The sequence below is a fragment of the Crocuta crocuta genome, unplaced genomic scaffold (assembly GCF_008692635.1).
Source record: "Crocuta crocuta isolate KB4526 unplaced genomic scaffold, BGI_CrCroc_1.0 scaffold742, whole genome shotgun sequence".
Taxonomy (NCBI): domain Eukaryota; kingdom Metazoa; phylum Chordata; class Mammalia; order Carnivora; family Hyaenidae; genus Crocuta; species Crocuta crocuta.
This window is the reverse complement of record NW_027530354.1, coordinates 1,441,280-1,461,075: the sequence shown is the minus strand read 5'-3', so window position 1 is coordinate 1,461,075 and position 19,796 is coordinate 1,441,280. Positions and strand designations below refer to the sequence as shown.

Genomic DNA, 19,796 nt, shown 5'->3' with positions numbered 1-19,796 from the left:
AATTGCTGAAAATAAGGGTAAGAAATAATCTTAAAAGCAGCCAAAGAAAAAAAAGACACATTACAGACACAGAAACGATAATATAAATGATGGCTGAATTATCTCTAAAATATATGAAGCAAAACCTGACAAAAGGAAAAGGAAAAACAGATAAATCTATAATAATGACAATCTTCTCTCATTAAAAAAATATCTGCAAGACTATAGATCTGAATAACACCACAAACACATCCTTAGCTAATTGGCATTTGGCAGGAGTCTACAGAAGGTAACAGTCTTCTGATGTACTTACTGAGCTATTAAAAACCACCAACAATATACAAAAGACTAAAATCATATAGAATGTATTCTCTGACAACAGAATTACTGTACATAAATCACAATGAATTATTGTATATAAATCACAGTAAATATTAAGAATACCCCAAAATTCAAAAATAAAACATACCTCTAAGTAGTATAAAGGTTTAAGAAGAAAACACAAAGGAAGTTAGAACAGATTTTGGGCTGAATGAAAATAAAATCACAACATATCAAAATCTGTGGAATGCAGAGAAAGAAGAGAATTTAAAGCATTTAAAGCAGAGGATAGATAGAAATTTGTATCTTTAATTACACATATTAGAAGAGTTGTCTCAAATCAGTCATCTAAGTTTCACCTTAAGAAGCTCAAAAAAGTTAAGCCAATATAAAGTAAAAGGGAAAAAAATGACAAAGGTAATGAATCAACTAAATAAGACACAAATGATGGAGAAATTAACAAAGCCAAACATTTTTCATTGAAAAGATCAATAATATTGTGTAACATTTAGAAAAAAACAGATTGAGCTATACAGAAAACACAAATTATAAATAACAGGAATAAAAGAGGGAATATCCCTACAGAAGGAATATTAAAGAATAATGAGTAACTATGTGTCAATAAATTCAACAAATCAAATTTCTCTGAAATACACAATTTCAGGACATAAAATGGCATAGAAAATTATAATGGCTTTTTATTTTTTAAAGAAATTGAATCTACAAATTGGGGCTCCTGGATTCTAGATTTCAGCTCAGGTTATGATCTCACGGTAGTTAGATGAAGCCCCAAGTCAGGCTCAGCACTGAGCATGGAGCCTGCTTCAGATTCTCTTCCTCCCTTTCTTTTTGCCCCTCCTCCACTGGCATGCACATATGTATGCATGCTCACACTCAAAAAGTAGAAAAATAAAGAAAATAATACAATAAAGAAAATGAATCCACAAATAAAAACTTTCCTCTAAAGAAAAGTCTTAGCTCATATGGCTTTAATAGTGATGTCTACTAAATATTAAAGACAAAAATAGTGTCAAACTTATACATACCCTTTAGAAAAAAGAAAATATTCTAATTCATGTTATGATTCCAGAATTACCTTCAAATCAAAACCAGTCAAGTACTTTTTTTTTAATTTACAAAAAAATGATCACTCATGAATACAGATGCCAAACTCCCTAGGAAAATATAGGCAAACAGAATCTAGCAATATATAAAGAAGATTAATAAGAGGTGACTCTCTAAAGTTTACCTCAGGAATGCAAGTTGTTTCAGTATTTGAAAATTAGTGTAATTCATCACCTTAAAAGGATAAAGAGAAAAATCATGACCACATCAGCAGATGCAGATAAGCCATTTTACAAAATGCAAAACCTATTCATGATAAAAACCTCTTTGCATACAATAAAGCCATAAAGGGCATCTGTAAACAAACATCGAACAGCATACTTATTGGTGAAACACAGACTGTATCCTCCCTGAGAAACAGAAAGCACTGAAGTCTTCTCTCACTACTTCTATTCAATACTGTACCATGGGAGGTTCTAGTCAGTGCAATGATGGGGTTGTGGGGAGAATAAGGCAGGTAGGCAAGAAGATAGGCAAGTGAGAAAGAAAGTAGTAAAATGGGCTCTATTCACAGACGGTGTGTTTGTTTACCTATATAATCATAGATAAGCTACAAAACAACTGTGAAAATAGGCAAGTTTAGTAAGATCACAGGATACAATGTCAACATACAAAACTCAAGTTAATACCTGTATCCTAGCAATAAATATTTGGAAAAAAATGTTTGAAACAGGGTGATTCACAATGTCATCAAAAACATAAAATACTTAGGAATAATTCCAGCAAAAGACATTTAAGACCACTACACTGAAAGCAAAACACTGCTAAAAAGAAATTATTAAAAAAACTTAAAAAATGGAGAAATATGCTATGATAATGGGTTGGAACACTCAGTCTTCTTCATGTCCACTCTCAAAAAATTAGTCTACAAATTCAATAAAATTCTGGGGTACCTAGATGGTTCAGTTAGTTAAGCATCTGATTCTTGATATCAGCTTAGGTCATGATATCATGGTTATGAGATCAAGCCCCACATTAGACTCTACACTGAGTGTGGAGCCTGCTTAAGATTCCCTCCTTCTCCCACTTGTGTGCTTGCTCTCTCTCAAAAAAAAAAAAAAAAAAAAAAAAAAAAAAAAAAAAAAAAAAAAAAAAAAAAAATTAAAAATTAAAAAAAATATTCCAATGCCTGCAAACTTTTGGAAAAAACAACAAACTGATTTAAAGTTTGTATGAAAATAACCAAAACAATTTTGATAAAGAAAAAGTTGATCTTTCTTTGCCTGACTTATTTCACTTAGCATAATACCTTCTAGATTCTTCCATGCATGCCATATGATTTCACTTACATGTAGAATCTAAAAAAACAAGTGAACAAACAAAAAAACAGAAACAAATACATAAATACAAAGAATAAACTGACGGTTACCTGGCGTGGGGAGGGGACGGGTGGTAAAGGGATGGGTGAAACAGGTGAAGAGTAATCAACTACCAGTTAAATAAATCACAGGAATGATAAGTACAGCATAGGGAACAGTCTATAAGATTGTAATAATATTGTATGGTGACAGATGGTAGCTACATTTCTCATGGTAAGCACTGCATAATGTACAGAACTGTCTAATCACTATGTTGTACACCTGAAACTAACATAACATTGTATGTCAACTATACTTCAATATTAAAAATTAAAGGGGCACCTGGGTCGGTTGAATGTCCAACTTCAGCTCAAGTCATGATTTCATGGTTTGTGAGTTCGAGCCCCACATTGGGCTCACTGCTGTCAGCGCAGAGCACGATTTGGATCCTCATTCCTCCCCCTCTCTGTCCCTCCCCTGCTTGTGCTCTCTCTCAAAAATAAATAAAACATTTAAGAATTTAAAAAAAATTGAGAGGCTTAGAGTTCCTACATTTGAGGCTTAATATTTACCTACAGTCATCATTTACCTGAAGGTCTAGTATACAGATAAGACTAGTTGATGATGAAAAAAAATCAGAAGAATATTCATTGGTTGCTTGGATCAGGGCTTATGCGGAAGGTATTCCAGGACATTTTCTGTGGTGATGGAAATATTTTCTATCCTATAAGGGGTCAGATTCCACAAGTGTATGCATTTTTAAAACTCATCAATTTGTACATTTAAGATTTTCATGTAAGTGTTTTACTTCATGTAATGTTTCCTTAAAGAGCTGTAAACAATAGTGAATTCCAGGTTTGTATGTTTGCTTTTTATTGTACTATTTAGCAATTCTGATACTACTCTGTGTGTTCTAGGTTTGAGTAAAAGAGTAAATAAATTGAAGTATAACGGGAGCCAAGTTTCCCACTGTTAGAAAAGTTAGTTTGTTTTAGTCCTCTTAAGAGAGAGAAGGAGAGTCCATGTGAGCAGGGGAGAGGGATAGAGGGAGAAAGAGAAAGAGCAAGAGAATCCCAAGCATACTCCATGCTCAGCATGGAGCCTGACACGGGACTAGATCCCATGACCCTGGGGATCATGACCTGAGCTGAAATCAAGAGTCTGATGCTCAATCAACTGAGCCATCCAGGCATCCCAGAGAGTTAATTTTAAATAGAGAAAGGATAAGAATATCCTTATGATTTTGGGTTAGAACCAGAGGTGTCAAGATCAGTATGAATTCATGGTTTGATAATAACAGACATATAAATAAAATATAAATATGTATTTATAAAAATATATAGTTATGATAAATATACATAATTTCCTAGCTCTAGGCTTTTTTTCTAAACACCATCTCCCATTAAGAAGGAAACTAGTGCTCCTGGGAGTAATAGCTAATTCCAGGGATTGGGATAGGAAAAATATAAGCCTGGAATATCTTGCTGCAAGAAAGTAAAGAAGTATTCAAAGAATGATGGAAACATATCAAAAGGAGCCAGCTTCAGAGGGCTCTCATTAGGGGCGCCTGGGTGGCTCAGTCGGTTAAGTGTCTGACTTCAGTTCAGGTCACGATCTCGCGGTTCGTGGGTTGGAGCTCCGCATCGGGCTCTGTGCTGACAGCTAGCTCAGAGCCTGGAGCCTGTCTTCAGATTCTGTGTCTCCCTCTCTCTCTGACCCTCCCCTGCTCACGCTGTCTCTATCTCTCTCTCAAAAATAAATAAAACATTTAAAAAAGGGAGGGGGCTCTCAATGGCTCAATCTGGGACAGTTTTGAGCAGTGCTCGAGGGGCTGTGAACTTAATTGGGTAGCTGTTTCTATCCAACTCAACCATGTACTACTACAGTTATAAAGGAACCAGAGCCTCCTATATACATAGGTTATAGAGCTCTCGCTGATTTCTACTTTCAAGTAGTGGCCAAAAGGGAATTTTGCATGAGCACACCAATCCCTTTTGCAAAAAGCAATGGATTATGTGGAAGAGCTTAGAAGAACAAAGATAGCTTCACTGGTAGTGAGAAAGTGGGTGGTTGCTCCAGGAATAGCACCCGGACTGGAAGCCATGAATGAAGAAGCACCAAACAACTGTTTTTACAGAATGAAAGGGAAAACTATGTAGGTGGGAGCAGAGCAGCAATGTAAAGGCAATTTGTTCTAATTCCAAGTAGAAAACAGAGTGGAAAGTAATTATGGTCATTTGTAAAATGTGAAGGCAGAGTGCATGTTTGTTACAATCCCAGGACACTCTTATGACATTTCACTATATTCCTCATTGTACTCTTAAAGCATTCAACACCCAGTGCATCCTTGTCTCCTTCTCCACCTGGTCACCTCCACACATCTGCCCAATCCTGGTCAACAAATACATAACAAGAAGATATATTACAAGACTGTTTTTTCTTTATAGGGGCTGTAGCTAACCAGTCAGCAGTTCTGGGCTCTGCAGTTTTCATCTGCCCCTTCCTTTTCATCTAGAGTGTCAAGAGAGGGAGGGTAAGACAAGGATCAAGTTAACCACCCTCTCTTCTAAATGTCTGCTTAGAGCTACAGGCCTCCGTCTCCAGTTCCTCCCCCTCACCCCCACACCCTTAATACTGACTCTGCACTGCTCCTGGAGAGTCAAAATTAATTATACAAAAAAAGATTCATGGGGTGCCTGGGTGGCTCAGTTGGTTAAGTGTCCAACTTTGACTCAGGTCATGACCTCGTGATTCCTAAGTTTGAGCCCCGTGTCGGGCTCTGTGCTGACAACTCAGAGCCTAGAGCCTGCTTCAGATTCTATGTCTCCTTCTTTCTGCCCCTCCCCTGCTCATGTTCTGTTTCTCTCTTTCTCTTTCTTTCTCTTTCAAAAATAAATACATATTAAAGAATTTTAAGTTCCTCAAAAAACAAAAAAAGACTAAGGGATGAGCTAAAAATTCATGTACAAAATATCCTAAATACTCTTCCTAAAAAATACTATTTAGATGACTCTATATCGTGTTATTCTTGAACATCTAGAAAGCAACTTAAACTGTATTTCCCTGTTAAAAAGTAACCATTATATAATGAAATACAGAGTACTGAATACAAGTGATGGAACCAAATACAATTATTCGTCACAGAAAGCAAAAGGCATATGAAATAAATTAAAACAAATAAATTGATTGTTCTTTTCTGGTCCATTTGTTATTTCCTTGGTTATCTAGCACCTGAAGCTCCTTCCTATGTCAGGAGAATTCTCCACCTTATGATTCTCTGTAGAAGCTAAATATGCCCAAGAGCTACTTTCCTGGTCTTCCTTGTAGCCAGAGAGAGGGTGTGGGGCCTAAGCTTGGCCAACCAGATGCATCTGCTCTTGGGCTTTAACTTGGAGATGAGTGATGTGAAGAAGCAGGGCCAGGGGAGACCACACTCAAGACCTAGAGCATGATGGTAGTCATGCTGTCCGGCATCAACAAGCTACAGTATTCACCTCTCATCACCAGAAGCCTGCCTACTGCAGACGTGATTGACAGTGAGCATTTGTCAGTGATGCTGGGTGATTAAGACTTGGTCCTCTTGCTTTCCCAGCTCTGCTTTACCATGCTTAAGCCAACCTAAACACTTGCTTAACTCTGTGAATGCTGGGGCTTCACTTGCTCACAACTAAGAACCCTTCCTGGAATATCTAGTGCCTTGCAACTTACCTCATCATACTAAGCTGCCACCTAGAAGAATATATAGCTAATACACAGAGCTACTATTAGTTTTTTCACTGGTTTAAAAAAATTGCTCCCTTCTGAATTTCCCAGTTATTATTTTGGCTTCTGACTTTTAAAGGCTCTGCTCAAATTAAAAGGTTTTTCCTCTTTCAGGGCTAGAAATATAGAAGTATGAATAAATGACTGAAAATAAATTAGAATAGAAATTCCATTAACAGTTGATGCACATGATAAATAATAAAAACCCAAATATCATTACATCCTAGGTTACTGGCTCTAAACAGAAAGTAGATTACTAGAGGCAAAGTTCCCCACGATGATTACTCATTAGCTTATTCAAAGTGGCTTTACGGGCTCAGTCCGTTTGCCAAATTGACTCTTGCCCAAATTTTCCTGGCACACAAATTGCCAAACAGTTAACCCTACTATTAGTAGTCTCAGCAGGAATCAATGCATGAATGAGCATGGAGCTTCTTCCCTTGCCTTGAAAGGCCAACCAGAGCAGCGTTCAGGCCAAATGTCTTCGAATTACCAAAGAGCTATGTCCAGTGTCAGATAATAAATACTTGAATTGTAGATAATGGGACCTTTGCTTTCCCCAACTTCTGCTCTGGCAACAGTTTAAAGAACTGGATTCATTTAAAATAATGGATTTTTTGTCTTGCTGCTTTTAGATTTTTAAAGCTGCAATTTATTCTATCTGCAAGAGAAGTGAAAATGTTTGGTTAAAATTTTTACTTTCAGGGCTAAAGGTGACAGGTAATTTTGTTGTTAAAATGATGACCTTGGTCTGCTCTTATCAGCTGATTTGATATTTTCTTTATTTTCTTTCTAAGTAAAGATTCAGGATAAGAGTACAAAATATAACTCTTCTCACATGCTACAATCTACCAGAATAGAATATCCTTTATGGATAAAGAGTAGTGCTGCCTATCAGAGCAACCCTTCACTGAGACTACACAGACCAATGAATTCGGCCATAAAGGACGCCTGTATCTCCATTATACGTGGGAGACAGATCACTGGCTCATTTCGTATTAGCCTCACAGGACCCATAGGACAGAAACAATTTCCTTTCACTCCCAGCCAGGTTGGAAATGACCCAGTCATTCAGAAACAAACAGGATGTAAGTTGATTTAAAAAAAAATCAGTTAGATAATAAAATCTTTGATTCAACTCAAAATGAGTTTCTTCCTTTTTCTCCCATAAGAGAAATAATAGATAAAATGCAAAACTGAAGTCAAATTTAGGACAGCATCCATTTTTATACATTAAATGAAAATTATAATAAAAACAAAATATCTTCTTGATTTTTGATAACATAGCATAAAACCCAGCAGAAGCACTTTATTATGAAATAGCTCATTTGACACGTTAAGAACATAATTGAAATGTGTCTCATCCAAGAAATACAAATGAGCTTCAGTGACATCAGCTGAAATATACTGGCTCCTGCTTATGCGGTTCCTAAGGATTTCTGAAAATCTCCAGAGACCTCAGTGGCTGTCTGCAGGGCTTTGTAGAGGGTTTGCAAAGTCCACAGTAAAACTGATTTTGCCTCACATCCATGGAAAGCCTTCTTATTTTTCTGTACTATTTTACCCAGTGCTTTAGTTTTCTACCATGTGACATAATTAGGAAGAGGTTTGCTTTTCATTCAACACCTCTACGAGAACATTGGCACATATATGTCAATGCAAAGATATAATTACAGGGGGAAAACACACACATTAAATTACAGTATTCTAAATGTTTACAGTATACCACATTCAGGTTAATCATCAACCAAATGTTACATGTGAACTATACCAAGTTCTCTGAAAAGGACAAACAGAAGAAACATTTAAACGCATGCTTTAATAATGGTTGGAAGAACAGATTGCTTTAAATTCTAATCACACTAGACATCATTAACTTCTCTGACTTCCTTACTCTCTTCTAACCAATGGTATCAGTAGTCTTGGCAGCCTATTAGAAGGGCAAAATCTCAACTTCTATTTCCTTATGGCTGATTGCAGTAAGTTTTTAATCCTTAGGACTCTTTGAAGCATGCACTCAAGTACAATAAATACGTGTGTATGTTGGTGGGGGAGGTGAGGAACGATGAGGAGGTTGCTTTAAATGAAACACATGTGAGCAGGAGCCTGGAGGTCTACAGCGGACACAGCCATCAGACCCCAGAGGCGAGTTTGAGACTAACCAGGACTTCCAGATGACATGTTGTGAGATTGCATACACCACACAAATTTCATTCTATTCTCCTCATGCTAATTTCATTTTCCAAAGACATCATTTAAAAAAGTAATTTCAAGTTGCAAAGAAGTTTTTGAGACAGAAGCTGGATGAGTAAGTTGGGGACACCGCCATTTGATTAGAGTTCTGGTTATAATACTGGATCACCCACCTAGCAGTTAAGCATATCTTATGGGACTAGAAAAGTCCCCCCCTCCCTGAAAAAGAGAGAGCATATTTTAAAGAAAGCATCAAAGTAACCATTATGGGAAACATAAGTTCTTATACTTATTTTATAGCCTAGTGTTATTTTTGAATTAGATTTGAAAAGGGCCACCAGATGCAGCCCTNAAAATAGTTGGGGAGAGGGAGGGAGGCAAACCATGAGAGACTCTTGAATGTGGAGAACAAACTGAGGGCTGATAGTGGTGGGGGAAAGGGGAAGGTGGATGATGGGCAGGGAGGAGGGCACTTGTTGGGATGACCACTGGGTATTATATGGAAGCCAACTTGACAATAAACTATGAAAGGAAAAAAAATAAAAGATTATCCTTTCCCAACTAAAAACAAAAGAAAAAGAAAAAGGGCCACCAGAATCTGTCAGCGTTTTGCATTTCTAAGCATTTATCCCAACCCTTCCCAAAAATAACATTATTTAAGAGCAAACAACAATCTTGGAGATGGTTTCTTTATTCTGCACTGTGCTATAAGGCAAATGACTGTTGGAAAGTCTCAATACCTTCTTTTGTCTGCTCTCAGCAGCAGCCAGCTGTGTGGACATCCTTTCTTGCATCTTTCTGCAGTGGGCCATGACTGCTTCAAGGATGGAGAGGGGGTTGGTGCAAACTGGCTTCTTCTCTTTATCACCAGCACCTGCTTCATAGTCTCTCTGTAGTGCCAAGAATGGGTCATTTAAATTAAATCTCCCATACCGTTCCTGGATAAATACCTCCTTCCTGCGAGCCTAGAACAAAATCAGAGGAACATATTGAAAAAAGAAATAAAAATACACAGGAAGATATTTATAAGAAGGTTTTGTGATTATTTTTCCAAATGGTATTCACGACTGTTTCTGAGTAATGGCTTACATAAGACGTCAGGCGGTGAGCAAGAAGTGAGGGGAATGTGCCCCCAATCCCTGACTAGCATGGCATGCCATTCAGTCTACTTTCAATCTTTCTTTCTTTAAGAATGTCTTTTAAATTACAAATGATGCACATACAGTTTTTTCCCATGATGCTCCCTCCTTCAAGGATCTGTATTTTAGGTGCAGTCTTTTCTAATTTAAAGTGAGAAATACCAACAATTAAAATAACTTTTAGCAAAAATTCAAAAATAAAATCATCTCTATCTTGACAGAACTTGTTTCACATGATACTCATCAAGTTAAGTCACAAAATATAAATCTCCTCCAAGTTTCATATAGCCAGAAAGAATTTATAAGGATATTTGCTAGAGATGAAAATACTTCATGAAATTTTTATGTCAAAAAGTCACAACATTCATATTTCGTGAAGTTTCACTAAACTACCACAAACCTCCAGAAGATTCAAGAAAATGCAAATATCTCCTCATTGTTGAAGGGCATTAAAATATAGTTCACAGAGTCCCAGAAAAGAATGTAACCTCATTTTACTCTCAATGTTAGTCCATCAGCGTCAAAGTTAATTTCACATCCACATGGCACTAAATGCAATTTTCTATAATTAGCTTACAACAGTCTTTGCATAAAATGGAAAATAGCAGTGGAAATATATTGAAACTAGCAACATTTTCCTAACTCGGGTCATGGGGAATAGCCACCAGAAAACAATTATTCTATGTCATGGCCAGTGAGAAAACTAAATTACTTTCCAATAAATCAAGCTAATTGTCTAAAATGTTAAATGTGTTTTCAAAAGATATATTACATAAATTTCCTCACTTTAAAAGTAACTACACTGAACAACTAGACTTTTCCATTTTTAGACCACTGTCAGCAAGCCAACAACTAGATAAACAGCAGTGCAAATGACAAATGGGAAAATCTAACGTTTCATTTCCTATTACCAAATTAGATTAAGAAATACGGTTAAAAAAAAACCCAAATTCACTGTTAAAGTTAAGGTAGCTTCATAGGATCATTTTAAACTTAAAAGTCAATGTGATTTAAGAATCAAAAAGCATTTGGTATTTCTAGATTCTTCTAATTCAATTATGTGATCAATACAGTGAATAAGTATCACTTCCAAGATGCAATTTCAACAGCAATTTCATTCTGCCTTCACTTTTCTCTTAATTTTCATTCAATGTAGTAATTCATCCTCCACCCCTGGATGAAAACTTGAGATACCCATACGGTTCTTCTCTTACTTTTTTGTTTTCCTCTTACTTTTCTCGAATAAAAGTCCTATTGTCATTTGAAGACATAAACCAGTTTCGATTTGATTAGAATATCCAACCTGAGTGGTATGACCTCTTTCCTTCCCCAGCTAGGATCTGCTGCAGGCTAACATGCATCATGTGGGAAAGGAGGGTTTATGAAAACCTCTCTCCCTTTACACATATCTTCTCCTCCTCTTCCTAATAAGTGGTTTTAGTTCTCTTTGGGTTGGAAGGGACAGGAGGTAGATGATAAAGATGGAGATGAAGGGAACAGGAACATTCTATGTGACTGGTTCGGTTGGAAGACTAGCCTTACCAAGTATGGTGAATAGTTAAAGCCTGCTGTTTCCCTATGAAGTACTCATTGACTTTAGAGGCCACCCCCTGTCCCTCTGCTGGGTCTCTTCATTTATAGTTTCCCTCAATGTAGGTGATAAATTTAGGATTGACTATATAATCTGCAAGACCCAGTATAAAATGAAACATAGAGCTTTTTGTTCAAAAATTAAGAATTTCAAGACAATGGTGACAGCATACCATTTAGCCAAGCAGGAGTCCTTCCTAAGCGCACGGCCCTCTGCAACTGTAGGAGTCATACACTCAGGAAGCTAGCCCTGCACACACTCCTTATGTAGCATCTAGAATCTAGTTTTTGCCAACTGAGGTTCCATGTTCTCCAGACTTCTCTAATCAACAGGACCTGAATCAATCTCATTCCCACCCTTTGGTGTCCATAGGCCCAACTCAGTCTATAGGAAACACTCACACATCTTCATCTAAACGAAATCTGGGAGTGCGAGATGACAGGATGCTCAGTTTGTAATCTCTATTACAGGAAGAATCTAGTCACTCTGAGCCTAGTGGGGCTGTCTTCTCCTGAACTTTTTGCTTTGAGCTCCTTTCAAGTAGGAGCATTTTTATTCAGATGACATCCTTCCAACCCACCACAGAACAAAGGGTATATAATGTATTCTTGCTGCACAGATAAATGTAGCATCCAACAGACTTAGGAAAATATAATTTGCAACCCAGAGCCCCCTAAGGAAAGAGCTCAGGCTATTTCCCATTAGAAGGAGTCAAGTTTCATCACAAAGGGATCATCTTACCAGAAACCTGGGGAGGAATTAGGCCAATGTCAGACTACTCTATGCAGAACTAATTCCTAAGAAAATGATGACCAAGTAGTAGTTTACCCAATGCCTGAGGCAGACTAGGGGATCCCAGGAAGGACTCAATTAACTCTCCATTCTAAAACCAGGCACGAGCAGTTTCAGAAAAACCACAAGGGATAGATAGCAGCTGGTTTTCTATGGGTCATGGTTCTTTGTACTAATTACACTCCAAATCTGGATTGTATCTAATAGAGATACACGGCAGTTCCGTGCTTACCATGGAACTGTCAGAATACCTCTCTAAGGAAACCTCAGTCACTTTTCTGCTTACAGCCCTTCAATGCTCCCATATTCATTGTTCAGCACCACTCCCCCCATGCCTTTGTCCACATGATGCTGGCAGGTTGGGACCCCTTCCCCTCCTTAGCTCAGGTAACTTCCCACTGACCACTAACCCTCACTGCTGCCACCTCCCCTTTTGCTCATCTCAAAAGTTTTAGAGTTTAGCTTAATTTGGATTTAGGCAAGCATCTATAACAGAACACATGCCCGAGCCAATTGAAATCCCTTAATTTTACCCATTTTTCAACTATTAAATGCTTATTCCTTTTAACATTCTTGAAAAAATGCTTATCTTTCTCAGGACATCTTAGTTTATAACACACTATTTAATTCTTAATGTACCACATTACTTTTGGTAAGGGCAAGTCAATGATACATACAAGTTTTAATATCTAAGGATATCATGTAACAAGATGGTTTGATGGTTCTAATATTGGGTATGAAGAGGCCTTTCCCTAAAAAAAGGAAGAGCTGAATGTGCAGATAACTTCCTGGTTTATGCATCAGAATTACTTGAGAACGAAATGCATTTCAGGGAAATGAGTCATTATAAAGACAGACTAAAATTATGAAAACAGATTTTTAAAGGAACCCTTAAGCCTAGTTATATTGGTAAAAATATAACTTCAATCAAAATCTGAGGTTTTATAAGATCTTGTCAAGAAAGAAATAAAAACATGGACATTATTAGGAGAGGACTTGACAAATACAGAGTTCTTACTTTGGGTTTTCATTGTTTGATGAGACCAAATGAACTAGGCTGGGCCTGACTAGTAATAATAAAAGGAAAAATACTTAAATATTCAACTTGTCCTAGAGCATATAATTTCCTTAGGGAAAAAATCAAACACTTGCATTGTGGGTCACAATTAAAACATACCACCAATTTTAAAACACATTTAAAAACATACAGCTGGGGCGCCTGGGTAGCTTAGTTGGTTGAGTGTCTGGCTTCAGCTCAAGTCATGATCTCATGGTTTCTGAGTTGGAGCCCCACATCAGGCTCTGTGCTGACAGCTCAGAGCCTGGAGTCTGCTGCGGATTCTGTGTCTCTTGCTCTCTGCCCCTCCCCCTGCTTGCACTCTCTCTCTCTCAAAATAAATAAACACTTAAAATATTTAAAAAAAAAAACATATAGCTAAAATTATTTTATCTTATGAAAAACCAAAATGATTTTGTAACATTTAAAAAATACATATAAAAGGCAACATTTATTGAGACATCATTTATTGCTAATTGTTTTATATTCATTTTCTCTTAAGAATCAGTCCAACAGATAGCCATTATTTTAATTCACATTTTACAGACCAGCACACTGAGGCTTAGAAAGACCGTCTCTCCCAAGGTCTTCTTAAAGAGAAGCTGATATTTAACCAAAGCAGTCTTACTCCAAAGCTCACACTTTTTAGCACTAAAAGACAGTTAGGACTAGAGTATTTTGGAACACTAACAAGGGCTCAAAAATAAGTAATGTTTACAACACTATTCCCACCAGTACATAGAAATGAAGTTTAAAAGGCACGAACATGACTTCATATTCTCAAGAAGTTAAGAGTTTTCTCAATGCTCTATATGTACTTTCATTATTACTGACCATATACTAAAGTAATTTAATCAAATCAAATGTAAGGGTTTTTTTCCAATTTTAAGATTCTTCAAAGAATATCATTTAAGTGTAGGCAATTCAAGAAAATACAGTTTCTAAATAGGCTTTTTCCAAAAATCGCATTATCAAAAAGCACTAATTAACTGAAAAAAAATTTTTAAAGCATTAATACAGATCTAACTATAAGACCTGGAAATTCTGTCCTCAGCTCAAGCCTACTCAACACAGCTGCCACTATCTCGGGTACAAATCATCTAAAACCACAAGGGATAGTTGAAATGATGAGCACAATCTGATGAGATGGACTTTCTCAGGAATAAATAGGAGCCAATTCTTGAGTACAAACATAGACGTATGGGAAACTTAGGGGTTGCGATCAACACTATATTCAAGGAGTGAACCATAAAATGGAAACTGTCCCTCTCCCACATCGCAAATCAGCAACTCATTTCCAAGTTTCGTTATTTAATAGAAAAAGATACCAGAACTAGAAAATTCCTGGACTACAGGGCTCACTTCTGGGTGAAATATTTAAATAATGATCAATAGAAAAAGGACCTGAGAACAGAACTCAACTGTAAGAGCAGAAGGAAATAGGAACGCTTACAGGGACTTACAGAGGCATGACTGCATTCTTTCAGTACCTGAAGGCATTTCGAGTTTAAAGAGGTACTGGACTATTTACATTACTCCTGAACAATACAATTACAGCCAAGATAATAAAAAAAATTCTTAAGGGCCAAAGCTATTCTAGAGATACAATAAGCTGCATCGGACTGGAGTGAAATCTGTGTTTCTGGCTGTGTTTCAAATGTAGGCTAAAGAAATGTGGTAGAAACGGCATCCAAGGATCTCAAAGATGAGGAAGGTCACTGGTTTCTACAGTTACACTCCTCTCAAACCCTGAAATACTATTATTCCAATTCAAGAGGGATGGAAAATACGTTGAGGTTCTTCCAAACAACCAACATAAAAATTTACCTATCTTACTCTAAATTTCTGTCTTACTGGAAAAGAGTTCAAGTAGACCAAGACAAAAAAAAAAAAAAAAAGAAAGAAAAAAAAAATGAAGCACTCTTCTCAACAGAAAGGGGGCAAAATCCCACTTGTAAACAAAAGGGAATGGAAAGCCAGAGATATGCCATATCCTCAGAGCTCATTCTCACTCTAAGAGGAGTTGAAAATGTAGGAGTGTGTTTACGCCTTTATACACAATGCACACGCACAAACACAGAGTGGGTAAATGGATGGCAGAGGGTAAAACAGCAGTGTTTTGGAACACAGTCACTGTCCTTTGATGATCGCAAAGTCATCGAAATTCACTAGCTGGGAACAAAACGTAACTCCATGGATTATGACTGAAATGCCAAAAAGTCTGATAAGTTAATTTCAGTATATGTAGCAAGACATACACAGCACATAGAAATGAAGGAGTGTCATGGCATCGCACAATCTGTCATGCCATACTGGAGTAGCCAAAGAAGCACATTTTTTCCTGCTCTTTCTCCTCCTGCCCTCATTCCCCAACCTTTCTGTCAACTACAGGGTTGTACCTGCTCAAGGACATAATAACCTGAATGTGTGGAAACTGTCATGCCGGGAATACACATAATATATATTATGAACCATATATCAAGACAGACTTAGATTTGATTTCTAAGGCTAAAATCTACAAGTCATACTTCAGTAAACTGCCAATTTTCTCTCAGAAATGTAGACGATTCTAACAAAATCCATGAAATGGCTTGGTTTCACACAAATCAGAGCCAGCAATAATCTCCCAATGCTTTATTTTGACCTCATATGCCATTGCCACCTAGCACGCATCCATCAGTGCACATCTCGGCCAGATATGTGGCCCATGCACACCTGTAAAAATAAGATTACCTTTATTCCCTAACTGGGTCAAGAATGGCACACAGTGCTACACTGTTCTGCTCTCCTGCTCCGAGTAGGCATTATTAAGTTATCAACACACTGGAAGCTGAATCCAGGAAAAATCTCGCAATTTGTCCTAATTCATGTCTCCAGGCAGCCACCACCCATCAATCAGAACTGGGACACAGATGAACCTGCCAACTCTGCCATAGGCATTTAATTGCTACAAGTAGCATTATCTTTAACTATAGTAGAAAGTTAAAACAATACCTTTTATGCCTCTGTAACTTGAACTACTAGCAGAATATCCCACACATACCAGATAGTTATTTAAGGTTAAAAGTAATGGTTTCTATTACTGGGGACTGTTAATTATAAGTGAACTTTTCATATAAAAAATAACTTTTTATGAACAAAATTTTTTACTGTTTATTTTTGAGAGAGAGAGAAAGGGAGAGAACACAAATGGGGGAGGAGCAGAGAGAGCAGAAGCAGGCTCCAGGCTCTGAGATGTGTCAGCACAGAGACCAAGGCGGGGCTCAAACTCATGAACTGTGAGATCATGAGCTGAGCCGAAGTTGGACACTTAACCAACTGAACCACCCAGGCACCCCAAAACAAAATAATTTTAAATTTCATGAAAGCGGCACTATTATTCAACAATTTAAAAAAAACTATCCAAATCTATGTTAATACATGAACTATTTTATATTTTTATATAATACATGTTCACTAAGCAATGTGGAAAAATACTGGTAAAAGGGGAAAAAACTACCATCCATAATTCAATCATCAGAAGTCACCATTAAATTTGCTTTGTACTCCACAAATTATTTTAAGCATGTATTAAAAATAGTTATCAAGGACTTAAGGGAATATGTTTAAGTAGCCTTTCCCATTTAATTTGCTATTTCCCAATTCAATAATTTATACCAATGTTTTTAGTAGTATTGCACAAACAAATCTAATATATTTAAGAAAATCTCATTATTATCCCTTTGTTTTTTATTGTTCTAACATATGTGGAGGTAAACCTGTGGCAATATTTTTTAGAGAAATCCATAGTTTTAGTATTACTGGATTAAAGAATAAAAATATTTTGATGACTTCTGAAATTACCAAATTCCTCTGCAGAGAGAGTTTGTCAATTTATATTCCCACCAACAGTAGTGTGTTTTGCATGTGTAGTTATGAGAGATAATGGTCTATAATTTTCTTCTTTATTTTTTAAATATCTTTGCCAGACTGGGGAGTAAAGGACTGCTAACCCCATAAAATAAAATAGGCCATGATGGCCCCTTGTATTTTCTGAAGAGGTTTGTGCATATTAACAATATATTTTTTTAATGTTTGATAGCATTTACCAGTGAAGTCATCCAGGCCTGGAGCCTTCCTTTGAAAAAGGTTTTTCCTAATGAATTTTTAAAACAGATATGAGACTGTTTAGATTTTTTATTTCTTATAGCAATTTTTAAGTCGTATTTTTCAAGATACTTGCCCATTTCATCTAGGATGTTCAAGTTTTTATAGTATTCACTTACTATCTCTGTGATATCTATATGTTCTGTAGTGATAATCCCTTGTTTTCATTCCCAATATTGGTAATTTGGGTTCTTTTGTTTTCTTGCTCATTTTAGTTAGGAAAATAGCAAATTTTCTTTTTCTTTTCTTGTTTTTAAGTAAGCTCTATGCCCAATGTGGGTCTTGTACTGACAATCTTGAGATCAAGACCATTATCTACCAACTGAACCAGCAGGCATCCCAGGAATATGTCAATTTTGATGATTTTTTTAATTATCCAGATTTTGGCTTCATTAAAATTCTTTACTATCTATTTTGTATTTCACTGATTGCTGCTCTTTAACAATTTTTTTTCCTTCTACTTTGGGTTTACTTTGTTCTCCCCTCTTTATAGTTTCTTAAGGTAGAACCTTACATCATTTTTAGATGTTTCTCCTTTTAAATGCAAGCATTTGTGAGCATCGGGGTGGCTCACTCAGTTAAGCGTCTGACTCTTGGTTTTGGCTCAGGTCATAATCTTGTGGTTTGTCAGTTCAAGCCCTACATCTGGCTCTGTGCTGATTGTGCAGTCTGCTTAGGATTCTCTCTCTTTCTGCCCCACCCCTGCTGTGATCTCTCTCAAAATAAACTTTTAAAAAATAAATAAAAATAAATGCATGCATTTAAAGCACTAAGTTTTTCTCTAAGTACTGTTTGAGCTGTATCTCAAATATTTTGATGCATTTTTGTTATCACTCAGTTCAAATTAATTTCTAATTTCACTGTGATTTTGTCTTTGACACATGAATTATAGAGAAGATGTTTTTCTCAGAAGTTTCCAGATATTTGGAGTTTTTTATGAATGCCTTATCCTTACTAGTTTCTCATTTAACTGTTAAGGTTGCTGAATACATTCTATAAATGTCAATTAATTAAGATGGCTGACAGTGTTACTCGTATATTACCAGTTGTTCTATCAACTACCAAAAGAGGTATTAAAATCTATGATTATGAAATTGTCTATTTCTCCCTTTAAATTTGTCAGTTTTTGCTTCATGTATTTTGAAGCTCTATTACTAGTCCTACAAACATTTACATCTTTGTGTTGAATTGTCCCTTTTATCATTATGAGTTGTATTACCTCTACAATACTGGGTCTGTTTTTGAACCTTCAACTGTTTCCTTCCTATTCAGAATTTGCCAGTATCAATGTTTAACTTGTATTATTAAATCCTACCAACCAGTAGGACAAGCCTCCTTCACAATATCAGTTTCTAAAAGTTGTTGTTATACTAGCTTATTCTCCAAGATGAAATATAGAAGTTGATAAAATAAGTCTCAAAAAAAGCAATTAAAATTTTGCTTGGTATCATGTACAAATTAGACACACATTTGAAGAAAGAGGACTTTTTCATAAAACTAAGTCTTGCCACTGGAAAATAATCTTGTCTCTTATTAAAATTTGCTGTTGTATCTTTGAAACGTTTTCTATTTTAAAATCAATTAGCATAAATTTGAGAACAAGAAAATTCTTTTTTGTATTTTTGGCAATATCCCCACTTTCCTAATTATCTCTGTACATATTTTATCTTGATTAAAACAGTTAAAGCAGTAGTTCTCAGTCCAAGCTGCTCATCTGAACCACGTGTAACTCTGCAAACACTCAGCTTCCGCTCAACATTCAATGATGAGTCTATCAAGATTCCCCAAGTACTTCAATGCTCCACCAAGGAGAAGAACCAATTTCTTGCTTCTCTTCACACTTTTATACCATTATTTCCATGCTTAATATCTTTATGCTTATTTCAAATGAGGTAAATGTTTAGGGTATTTATTTTTCAAAGCAGCTTTTGGATGAGAATAGTTTACTTCTCTGCCAATCTGAGTATGATTTCTATTTCCTTCTTACATGACCATCACCTGGGTGATGTCTGGGTGCAAACATTCTTAGGTGATAATCCGTCAACACTAGATACTGTTTCTTCGCCTCCTGCATTCAATAGCACACAGGAACAAGTCCAAGGCCAGATAGATTTTCTCCCTTTTTAGGTAAACCTTCCGCTTTTCTGCCTAATTAATTCCTTTTCGAACTTTAAAATTAGTAAGTAACATTTAAGATTATTCCCAGTGTTGGCTGGTATTTTCCTGCCTTACAGCCTTTTTAACATAAAGATTCTGTTACATCTCGTTTGCACCAACCATTCTAGTTGTTTTGGTGTTTTTCAGGAACATCCATTTTTCTGCTGGTGGGTCTCCATTCGCTACCTTCTAAATATAATTATCTTTGTTTCTACTTTATCACTTTCATCCTTTCC

The 19,796-nt window shown here is 36.4% G+C and overlaps 1 protein-coding gene across 1 annotated transcript in view; it reads right to left on the bottom strand.

Moving 5' to 3' along the window:
* The window catches only part of CTTNBP2 (cortactin binding protein 2), a 301,900-nt gene that overhangs the window by 76,585 nt on the left and 205,519 nt on the right, over window positions 1–19,796 (bottom strand). The window contains exon 5 of the mRNA XM_077765846.1: window positions 9,419–9,643. Coding sequence (XP_077621972.1) covers window positions 9,419–9,643 — 225 coding nt within the window. The remainder of the gene's footprint in view (window positions 1–9,418; window positions 9,644–19,796) is intronic.